The sequence below is a fragment of the Abramis brama genome (assembly GCF_963993115.1).
Source record: "Abramis brama genome assembly, chromosome: 11".
NCBI lineage: Eukaryota > Metazoa > Chordata > Actinopteri > Cypriniformes > Leuciscidae > Abramis > Abramis brama.
The window spans coordinates 32,710,495-32,722,505 of record NC_139973.1 but is presented as its reverse complement, the minus strand read 5'-3'; the positions used below and the strand labels follow the sequence as shown (position 1 = coordinate 32,722,505).

The 12,011-nt window shown below is 37.8% G+C and overlaps 1 protein-coding gene across 2 annotated transcripts in view; it reads right to left on the bottom strand.

The window, feature by feature from the left end:
- Positions 1 to 1,123: 1,123 nt before the first annotated feature.
- gpd2 (glycerol-3-phosphate dehydrogenase 2 (mitochondrial)) overlaps positions 1,124 to 12,011 on the bottom strand; it is a 31,698-nt gene continuing 20,810 nt past the window's right edge. For both annotated transcript variants that reach the window (XM_084128768.1, XM_084128769.1), the window contains 4 exons: positions 7,004 to 7,116; positions 6,808 to 6,886; positions 5,822 to 5,920; positions 1,124 to 3,075 (listed from right to left, as the gene is read on the bottom strand). In XM_084128768.1, the coding sequence (XP_083984894.1) occupies positions 2,950 to 3,075; positions 5,822 to 5,920; positions 6,808 to 6,886; positions 7,004 to 7,116 (417 nt within the window). In that variant the 3' untranslated portion in view covers positions 1,124 to 2,949. The remainder of the gene's footprint in view (positions 3,076 to 5,821; positions 5,921 to 6,807; positions 6,887 to 7,003; positions 7,117 to 12,011) is intronic.

Genomic DNA, 12,011 nt, shown 5'->3' with positions numbered 1-12,011 from the left:
CCCTTTTAAACACTTCAAAGACTTTTGAAACTGCATTGATTTGGACTTATATAAAATCGATGGTAACCAATGAAGTCCATTGTTAGAAGAAAAATCCAGAAATGTTTTCCTCAAAAAACATAATTTCTCTCCCACTGAGGAAAGAAAGACATGGATATCTTGGATGGCATTGGGGTGAGTAAATTATTAGGAAATTTTCATTTTGGGGTGAACTAATCCTTTAAGAATTAAATGGCTAGAATTAATTCACACCTCTACTATTGAATCCAACATATCATCAGCGCTCGGATTCGCTTCCATGTTGCCGTCAAGTACGACTTGCAGTCTGTGAGGTAAACTAAACGCTATTGGCTATTTAAAAGGGGGAGGAGCCATTCAATATGTCCCGCCTTAGCTTCCTGTTTCAGTGGAAATTACATCAACACATCATACAAAGCTGCACGTTCCACTTCAGTGGGCTTTTAATGCGTCCCTGCATATAATGGACATCAATGGGAAGAGAAATTGTTTGGCTACCAACAATCTTCAAAATATCTTCTTTTATGTTCCACTCAAAAGAAAGAAAGTCACAGGTCTGGAATGGCATGAGGGTGTGTAAATGACATTTTTGATTACATTTTTTTGGGGGGGACTATCCCTTTAAGGTACTTTACCAGGACCTCTGCTTGATTTAATATGCATGCAGTGTAATTATCCTATTCACAGGGCTATTCTGACACCATCTGAAATGAGGATTAGACATAGCTGCAGACCTGGGATGCTACTTTAATTGCATTTTGCTAGGTGCTGATCACACTGGAATGGGCCGTACTCATCTCCCTGTCAAAGAGTCTATACAGGGATTATTAGGCAGGCGTATGACGAGATGCCCTGCTCCTGAAAGGCCCTCCTGGCTCAGACACCTATTAATCAGCTATTTTACAGACATATAGTGGTGGCTTTAGAGTCAATTAGTTGACATCTTCCATTAAAACGCATGACTGGGGGAAGGAAACGGTGTATGTGCATGCTTACGTGAGAAGGACACATCACATGCTTCAACTGCCACAAACATTATGTGAGAAATATGAACCACTGAGCATAATGACAGTCACTCACATGATAAAGGCACGTCCAAACAATGCAGAAGGCAACCAGATACATTTAATAACAAAATTGTGTTTTTCAGGCTTTGCAGATTCATTTACTGTACATTTTTTTTTCATACAATATGAATTTCTTTCAGTCAGGATCAGGCTGAAATTACATCCTGTCGTAACAAACAATAAATTAGTTGAACTGCTCCAGCTCTTTTATGCAAAAGCAGACAAACTTGACGAACAACACTGATCCTAGAAGATCTATGGTGTTCTTGTAGCTTAAAAACCCCAAACATATCATGATGGATTTAAGAAGCTCATTGCATGATTATAACAAACCAAAACAGATTATAAAATAGGAGCAGCTTCATTGTACAAAACATTTCTTTTAAATCATCAAGCTTAAAGCATCCAAGTTCTTTTAAAAGCAGTTTCCACCTGAAGTCTGAACATAATCTAAATATAAACCACAAAAATACATAGTCAAGTAAAAGAGTGCGATCTATTAGTGTGTAAGACTGTGCGTTTCGACATGCGAAGTTCATTAAGTGTCTTTTTAAGGGATAGTCATCGGTCATCCTTTGCTCACCTTTATATTGTTTCAAGCCTGTATGCCTTTCTTTCTTCTGTGGAACATGAAAGAAGATATTTTGAGAAACATTTCAGTGTTTCTTGTCCATACAATGGAAGTCATTGGGAACTAAAACTATTTGGTTACCAACATTCTTTAAAATATCTTCTTTTATGTTCCGCAGAAGAAAGAAAGTCATACCGTACAGGTTTGGAACAACGTGAGAGTGAGTAAAATGACAGAATGTCCATATTAGGTGAATTATCCCTTTTAGAAAAGAAAGAAAGGCACATTAAGTACATTCCCTGTTATCCTCTACATCAAGTTTACAGTTATAATATTTTGGATAAACGATTAATGGATTAGTACTGGATAACCAATTACTTTTACAGGCAAGGTTTTATAAGAAGCATTCTGAAGTGGAGCTTCAACCGTTCATGAATTTAAATAAGGGATAAAACGTTCAAACAAGTGCTATTACATTTCATTATAATCTGTAAAAACCCTCTTGTTGAACCAGAGCCAATGCAAAGTCTCAAAACACTGTACAAACCTCAGTTAAGACTAATTAAAATAACTGATCTGTATACAGTAACACAATTTGTAATACATTGTAATACAATAATTTAAGAAAGTAACACAATAACATTGCATACTTTCAACATAATGTCATTATTTAAAGTTTGAGACAAGATTTATGAAAAAGGAAATGATAGAAGTTGAATAATTTTTCCCAGTAGAACATTACAAATGACTTGAAATGAGTGAAATAAAACAACAACAATAAAAAGTGTGCAGTGTAAAACAGCAAAATTCATATAGTGCATCATTTACCTCAGAAGACACCCGGAGCCCTTGAATCTCACTGTGTTCAGTAGCAAATAATCTGCATGAATAAAATGGCACAACAGAAAGCTAACAGGATAAAGCTGCTCAGAGAAACATTAAAAAGACAATCATGCTTTCCAGTTCACACAACATGGCACTGCATGCATTAGATAAAAAATATATACTCTCAAATTCACTTTGAAATATTTTTAAAGAATATATTCCGCTCTAATAATATCTTTTTCAGTCGAATACATTTAAATAAGCATGCTAAAACAAAAGCTTTACGAGATTTTTTAAAAAACGAGAGTAGTCGAAGGCAGCCAGACGGTAGGGTGAGTTAGAGGATGACTAGAGAGGATGTGCTTGTGATCTGACCGGAGTGGGCACAGCGGTCAGAGCTTTTTGGTGTTTATCCAACTTTGTGGTGGGAGCTGTTGTCTGGTGGATCTTTTGGTGTGTAGCTGGGATTTAAAATCCGCCTCCACTGCGGTCGACCGAGACAGGTCCTCTCAGATCCAGCCCCTCCTCCACCGTCTTCATCAGGATAGCCAGACGACTGTCAGAGATTTGGCCTCTCTGGACCGCACTCATGAGCTGAACCAATCAGAGAGCAAAAAAAGAGGTATAATCAAACAGGTGATGGTAGACAGATATTTTTAAAAAAGATTTAGGCTTAAGAGGCACAATTTATGATACCATTACTGATTTTAAATACACCTTCCCTGAAAAGTTACCCAGGTGAAAAAGACGTACTATTAAATATATATAAAAATGTACTTGAGTATGTTTTTAGTACAATACAAATTTACTTTAATGCATTTTTAATACATTTAACAGTACGTCTTTTTCACCTGGGTAGGGATCTCTTTTTTATGATTTTGAAAGAGCTCTTTAATATTCACAACAACGATCCAATCAATTCCCAATGGACAAAATCAAGCCCCGCCCTACATTTTTTCTTGTTTGAGAAGCCGTTTCACTCAGATATACGTCAAAATAGGGAATAAAAGACTATTGCAACTTCCGTTTCATGGCTAGAAAATATTTTGCATTTATATACTACAATTTAAAATATTCTGTTGTAATTTATTTTAAAATGTAATTTATTCCTGTGATGGCAAAGCTGAATTTTCAGCATCAATACTCCAGTCTTCAGTGTCACATGATCCTTCAGAAATCATTCTAATATGTTGATTAGCTGCTCAAGAAACCTCTCATGAAAATTTTCAATGCTGAAAACAGTTGTGCTGCATTAGAAAAATAGTAATATTCTTTCACTTTTTTAACTATAAATCAATGTCTACTGTTATACAAGCGATCACACGGGGACGTTGTAAAGTCATGACAAATCGGGTCCTCCCTTGAAATCGGGAGGAGTTTTAAATCCTTCCTTTAAATATGTACAGCTTACTGTATAGTGCATAATTAAACAAATCAAACATAATTTCTTTCACTTGATCAATAATAATACTAATACTAATAGCCAATTAAGTAAATAATTCAACATCATTACATTCTTTTTATAACAAATATTTGGACATTTAACACTTAATTTAACATTAATTTAATTCCATTAAATATGATTGTGAATACATGTAGGTTAAGTGCAAATGTGTGTATAAACTAAGCTATCAGGCTAATAATCAGGTATCTGTATGCTATGCTGGTACATAAGCTAACTAATACAGACATTAATAGTCATTACAACGTAGTTCAAACAGCTTTATCATAACATGATTTTTGTAGGAATTGTAATCAGGTGTAATTTAAGCCAATGGGATTGCATGGGGTCCTAACAGAGACCTGGGCTGCTTTTCTCTTGTTTCTTGCTTTTCTCTTGTTTGGTGTTCAACACACCACCGTTTCCGTTTAAAAAACATTTTGCAACTTTTTGTCGGGGCTGAACCCCGACAAAAAGTTGCAAAATGTTTTTTAAACGGGAACGGTGGTGTGTTGAACACCCTGTTCTGATGACGCAAGAGTTGCAACTATGGCAGCTGAGAAGGCCATTCTTTGTGTTCTTTTTGAAGAATTTTCGGAGCCTGATGCAATCGGTATAAATACGTGTTTAATACTGCAAAATACGCTCGATGTTACAGTCACTACCCTTGCCGTCCAGAATAAAAGAGAACATCCCAATCGAGTGAAGGGATTTGTGGAAACTGTGGTTCCTAATTATTGTGATCCAACATTTGCCTCGCATTTCAGGATGAAAAATCCTGGTGAAGGATAATCCACTCCGAGAGTGTTATGATCTATATGACAATATTATTTTTATTGTGAATATTAGGCTTATCATTATTGCTGATCACTGTTGATATGCTATATTTTTACAATAAAACTCTTTTACGACAAACATGTCTTCTAATATCTTCAATTGTTGCGTATACCGAGCTGCAGCGGACACATTTATAAACAACTTTACTAGGACCCACTGTGCGAGCAGTTTCTTTAATACCGAGTGGTTTATATACATGTTGCTGCTGATTGGGCTGACGTTTTTGACACACCCACCAAACAAGAGAAAATGTGTCTCCGACCCCGTTGCACACCGTTTCCAGGAAACATGTCGTTCAACCCGGAAACCGTAGCAAAACGTCGCGCACCGGTTTGAGCTTGAATGTGCCTCTGATTTCGAAGGGAGGACCTGATTTGCCACCACACCAGACCTTCAGTGCTTCAGTGTAACTTCTCGCCAACATCCCCCGTGTGATCGCTCGTATTACAGTAGCATATTAGTATTTTTCTTACACACACCTATCGTTTCGCTTCAGAAGACATTGATTCATCCACTGGGGTCATATTGATTACAGTCACGATCGATCTGTGTGGTTTTATAAGCATCAAACGAGCAGCACCCATTCACTTACATTATATGGATGGAATATACATCGGGGATAGCATGAGGGTGAGTAAGCGATGAGAGAATTTTCATTTTTAGGGATTTTAACTATCCCTTTAAAGGTTACTGGTTTAAACCCAAGAAAGGGTGATTATTACTTTTAACACCTTTCTACCTGAACCATATTAAACTAGTTGATGTTTCATTATGGTAAAAAGTACAGAATGGTGCTACTCATTATTAATTAACTGAAACTCTAGAGACACCAGATCAACTTCATACTCATTCTACTGAAGGTACGACATTTCAGAGCTACTAATCACTGTGAACCCGTCGGCTTCTGACAAAACATGGATGTACAGACATGTAGATAACAAGCACTTTTATTTTTGAGGATTTCACACCTACAACTACCAATCCTGCCTGAAAACCAGGGCGACACCAAGACAACCTGTAGTCTATAAATAGCTAATTATTACGGCTTCTAAGGGTTCATACCTGTAAGAACTCGTCCAGTTCCACTTGTCCGTTTTTGTTGAGGTCCACCTCGTTGAGGATCTCGTGGAGGGCGTTCTCATCAATCTGAATGTTGAGTTTCTAAAAGAACACAAATCAGTGATAGAATCAGTATCTAAGAGACATCAGAGTCAGGCTTAACGAAAATGTTAAGGGCTGCATGAGAACCAGAGACAATGAGAGCTCAGAGAATGAAGGCTAATAAGAAATTTAAAATCGCATTCTTTGGAGATAAATACAAGCACGTGCTCGCAGCATTCCTGTGAAACAGTTGCTCTCCGTTCTACCCACCACTCACAGTAAAAAAAAAGATTTTTGCACAAGCGGAAGATGCAATTACTGGTCATCTAGTAGTTTAAATGCATATGTGGCCCTGTGATAATCCAAAAGAAATACACTAGATTTTAGAATCACTAATATTTGTAATGTTTTTGAAAGAAGGCTCACCAAGGCTCAAGTCAGGTTGTCTAACAGTAGTATTCAGGTAAGAAATGCTACCTAGACATTGATAGAGTAATCAAATATAAAATAGTGCATAGTCTTCCTTGTATAAACCCTTATTAAAGCTACTAAACTTATTCAGTCAAGAACAGCGAGTGATTTTCTCTTGATCTTTGTTGTTTGAATTAACATTAAGGACTACTGTCACTTCAAGAACTAATGCACGGATCCAAATACGATTTTCTTCCAACTGTTTACTTTCACTTAAGCCTGCACTTGGCCTACCGTACTACATGGACGTTAGCCAATCGTGTAAGAGGTATCGTATCAAAAACTGTTCACAGAAAGGGTGAAAAATGATCAAGAAAAATTAAATTATCACTTTTTAGTGCGAAAAACCTTGACTTACATTATGGACTACAGGGAAACAATGTTGTATATATATAAAAAGCATAGAATATGGTTATTAAAAAGTAATGTTTAAAACTAACACTTTTTAAAATATTATCATTTAGATTATAACTCACCTCTAGCACTTGCTGGACATCCAGTGTTGTGATAAAGCCTTTACTCTCCTTATCAAATTTGTAAAAGCGCTTCTTATACCTGTTATTCATAATAATCACAATATTAGGAGAGTGGGAGATGTAGGCCTTTGTATACACTTGAACACACACACACACACACACACACACACACACACACACACACACACACACACACCTTGCCACCTCTTGGGCATTAAGTGAGATCTCTGAAGTCTTGCTGAGCTGTTCAGAGCGAGCTTTATAACCCATCTCCAGGTGCAGGAACTTCTGCGCTGCCTCCAGTTCTTCCTATAGACACACAAAACACACAGTGCATAACTTTCCAAAGGATCACATGGATACACAAATGGATAAAATAGATTTTTAATACATTATTTATTTCCCCTGATTATTTCAGTCTGATCGTAACAGTTTGAGCGGCACATGTTGTCACGGGTGGCTGACTGTACAAAACGCACAAAGACAAAGGAGATCAGCAAAAACAATTCAATAAATCTAACAGGCAAGAAAAACTCAGGAAACAGAATTACACAACCATGTAAATACTGACAAGACAGAACTGAATATATATATATATATATATATATATATATATGAGGAAAATAAGTATTTGAACACCCTGCTATTTTGCAAGTTCTCCCACTTGGAAATCATGGAGGGGTCTGAAATTGTCATCGTAGGTGCATGTCCACTGTGAGAGACATAATCTAAAAAAAAAAATCCAGAAATCACAATGTATGATTTTTTTAACTATTTATTTGTATGATACAGCTGCAAATAAGTATTTGAACACCTGTCTATCAGCTAGAATTCTGACCCTCAAAGACCTGTTAGTCTGCCTTTAAAATGTCCACCTCCACTCCATTTATTATCCTAAATTAGATGCACCTGTTTGAGGTCGTTAGCTGCATAAAGACACCTGTCCACCCCATACAATCAGTAAGAATCCAACTACTAACATGGCCAAGACCAAAGAGCTGTCCAAAGACACTAGAGACAAAATTGTACACCTCCACAAGGCTGGAAAGGGCTACGGGGAAATTGCCAAGCAGCTTGGTGAAAAAAGGTCCACTGTTGGAGCAATCATTAGAAAATGGAAGAAGCTAAACATGACTGTCAATCTCCCTCGGACTGGGGCTCCATGCAAGATCTCACCTCGTGGGGTCTCAATGATCCTAAGAAAGGTGAGAAATCAGCCCAGAACTACACGGGAGGAGCTGGTCAATGACCTGAAAAAAGCTGGGACCACCGTTTCCAAGGTTACTGTTGGTAATACACTAAGACGTCATGGTTTGAAATCATGCATGGCACGGAAGGTTCCCCTGCTTAAACCAGCACATGTCAAGGCCCGTCTTAAGTTTGCCAATGATCATTTGGATGATCCAGAGGAGTCATGGGAGAAAGTCATGTGGTCAGATGAGACCAAAATAGAACTTTTTGGTCATAATTCCACTAAACGTGTTTGGAGGAAGAAGAATGATGAGTACCATCCCAAGAACACCATCCCTACTGTGAAGCATGGGGGTGGTAGCATCATGCCTTGGGGGTGTTTTTCTGCACATGGGACAGGGCGACTGCACTGTAGAGAGGATGACCGGGGCCATGTATTGCGAGATTTTGGGGAACAACCTCCTTCCCTCAGTTAGAGCATTGAAGATGGGTCGAGGCTGGGTCTTCCAACATGACAATGACCCGAAGCACACAGCCAGGATAACCAAGGAGTGGCTCTGTAAGAAGCATATCAAGGTTCTGGCGTGGCCTAGCCAGTCTCCAGACCTAAACACAATAGAGAATCTTTGGAGGGAGCTCAAACTCCGTGTTTCTCAGCGACAGCCCAGAAACCTGACTGATCTAGAGAAGATCTGTGTGGAGGAGTGGGCCAAAATCCCTCCTGCAGTGTGTGCAAACCTGGTGAAAAACTACAGGAAACGTTTGACCTCTGTAATTGCAAACAAAGGCTACTGTACCAAATATTAACATTGATTTTCTCAGGTGTTCAAATACTTATTTGCAGCTGTATCATACAAATAAATAGTTAAAAAATCATACATTGTGATTTCTGGATTTTTTTTTTTTTTGATTATGTCTCCCACAGTGGACATGCACCTACGATGACAATTTCAGACCCCTCCATGATTTCCAAGTGGGAGAACTTGCAAAATAGCAGGGTGTTCAAATACTTATTTTCCTCACTGTATATATACATACATACATACATACATACATACATACATACATACATACACACACACACACATACACACACATATATATATATGCACATATATATATACATATGCATATATATATGCATATATATACATATATACACATGTGCATGACGTCATCGTCTTCAGAGATTCGCGTTTTTGTTGTTTACACGGAGACCGTTTTCAAAAACTTGCACTTTTAAACCCAAGTTTGACTTTTTTGGTTAAAATGGTGTTGTGTAAACAACAGCCCCTAAGTAAGGGAACTAATGAGATAATTGACGAACACCAGGTGAACAGAATGAAACTGACACAGACTAGGAAACAAAGGCTGAATCCGAAATCGCCTCAAATAGGGCATTACTTAAAGTTCCCGTATTATGCCCCTTTTCACAAGATGTAAAATAAGTCTCTGATGTCCCCAGAGTGTGTATGTGAAGTTTCAGCTCAAAATACCCAACAGATCATTTTTTACAGCATGTTTAAATTGTCATTTTTTGGGGCTCAGAAAAACGCGCTGTTTTAGTGTGTGCCCTTTAAATGCAAATAAGCTGCTGCTGGACGACCCAGGGGGCGGAGCTTCATGAGCTCGCGCTCAGTCTGTCAGGACCATAGACTGTAAAAAAAGATGGACGACGCCCCTTCGCTCTCTTCCATTGATGAGAACTGAAGCCGCCAGAGTCCCGATATGGCGCTGACATATTGGAACTTGAGTCTGCGCAGTAGCGATCTCGGGACCAGACCTGCGCAGTAGTGAGCAGGAAGTAAAGCCGCGAAATCAACGCTCCGCCCTCACTCTCGCAGAATGCACTCAGGGAGAGTGGATTCTGCACACTTTTTTAAAAATTGATTGCAATACGACAAGAGGCTTGTTAAAATAAAGTAAATACAATCTCCTCAGTCTTCCGAAGATCCCGAAAAAAATGTCCGTTGGTGCTTCAGTGACTACTTCGCTCGAGAACCTGTCAATCACAGCTGTCAATCATGACGTTACACCACCGCATCACGTAACTAACTAAAAACCAACTTATTTTTGAAACAGACACTTGAACTTACATCAGCGTGATAAAAACGACAGCAAATGAAAGAAACCACCTTTGGAAAAAAGATATTTGAAGTGTAATTTAATTGTTTAGTTGGTCAACTTTTCAGGGCTTGTGCGGCACGCTTGGGTCAGGACAATTTCATCTCACGGAATGATGATAATATCAGAAACTCTCAGTAACGATGTTCATTTCGAGTCGGACAATAATGCCTACAGAGTCAGAGTGCTGTATAGAGATGGAAAAGGAATAGTTTAGTAGTTTAATTACGGTTATTATAACGTATTTGTCATCTGCTTGTATGTATCCATTATTTATTAATAGCCTACAAGTCTGCTGTTTCGGACCAGGTCCGAATGATGATCAAACATATACTGATGAGTTTAATAAAGTTTATTGTACATCACACAAAAGATGAAGCGTCAGTTTTACTTCAGAAAATCACCGTAAGAGCTGAGTAAACACAGTAAGTTATAAGAAGTGCGCAAGTACATAAACGAATTTCTGTAGAGTTGAGGGAGCATTCCTGTGGGCGGAGGTTAGTCAAAAAACTGTTCTAGTGACGTCATTAAAGAAGGAAGTAGAGGGATGTAGTCCAAACGGGCCGTTCGATGTAGGCGACTTCTGTTAAATAAAATATCTCGCTTGGCATTGAACTTTGAGCTTTATAATTTTACAGATATTATTTATACTCTAACAACAACATTACACACTAACTAAAGTTTGAAACATGGGATCACGAAGAACGGGACCTTTAAGGGGACAGCCATTTGTAGTGGTGTCTGAAACCATAGTGGACGTTTATTGAGTGCACTTTGAATCCCACATTGCACTGCAATACCGAGTGTAGTGTACAACAGATGTATGCTCAATGGCTGTCCGCTCACTCCTTTTCATTCACTCCTTCAAGTGAACAGTATTAGTGGACTAACGTAGTGAATAGTGAATGAGGGTTTAGGGGGCGATTTCGGATTCAGCCTTAGTCAGAGGAAAACAGAACTAAAACTGAACAGAGCATATTCCTGACACATGTCAGCACAGATTATTTTGTGAACATGTTACAGAATGCATGCTTTGCAAATAGACTGTAATAGAAGGACGGAGAAGTTCAAAACTATATAGACCATTTAGTAGTAGACTTCACAGTTATGTGACTGCCGTTGTGTGTGCAATTACATTGCACTATGGTGAAGGAAAAATAATGGCAACAAGTGGAGGAAAATGAGTGAGATCCACAGAGTAAGGAAAAAAATCTGTCTTCTTGTGCCTTTAGATGTTAGAATAAAAAAATTTAAAAAAAGATACCATTTTTCAAAGATGCACTTTGAAGCTAAATGAAGATGTTTATGGTTGCAAGCATTAAACGTACATCATGGACTGATGAAACCTGTGATGAGTAGTTTAATATTAAAGCATGAATTTGATGTAAACTATAGATCTACATAATATTCACCTACTGTGTGCAGCTCATAGAGGGCATAATATATTAAGCCTAAACTTACAACATCAAATATTTTAACCTATAACATTTTACATAGATTACATATAAACCTATAATATTTTTATCTTGCAAATCTGACTTTTTTCCTTGCAAATGCGAGTTAATATCTCGCAATTCTGACTTTCTGGGGAAAAAAAGTCAGAATTGCAGGATATAAACTTACTATTCTGTGCAAAAGTCAGAATAATCAAGTTTATATCTCGCAATTTTGATTTTTCTTCTCAGAATTGTGAGATATAAAATAAATAATTGGGAGAAAAAAGTCAGAAGTGTGAGATATAAACTCGCAATTACCTTTTTTTATTTATTATGTGGTGGAAACAAGCTTCTATAGACTGCTACTACTGAACTGTCACTTTTTGTCACCAGGTAGGCTCCGCCTACAAAACATGTAATCGCTGTTTACAAACACAGAAAGGGGCTATTTTA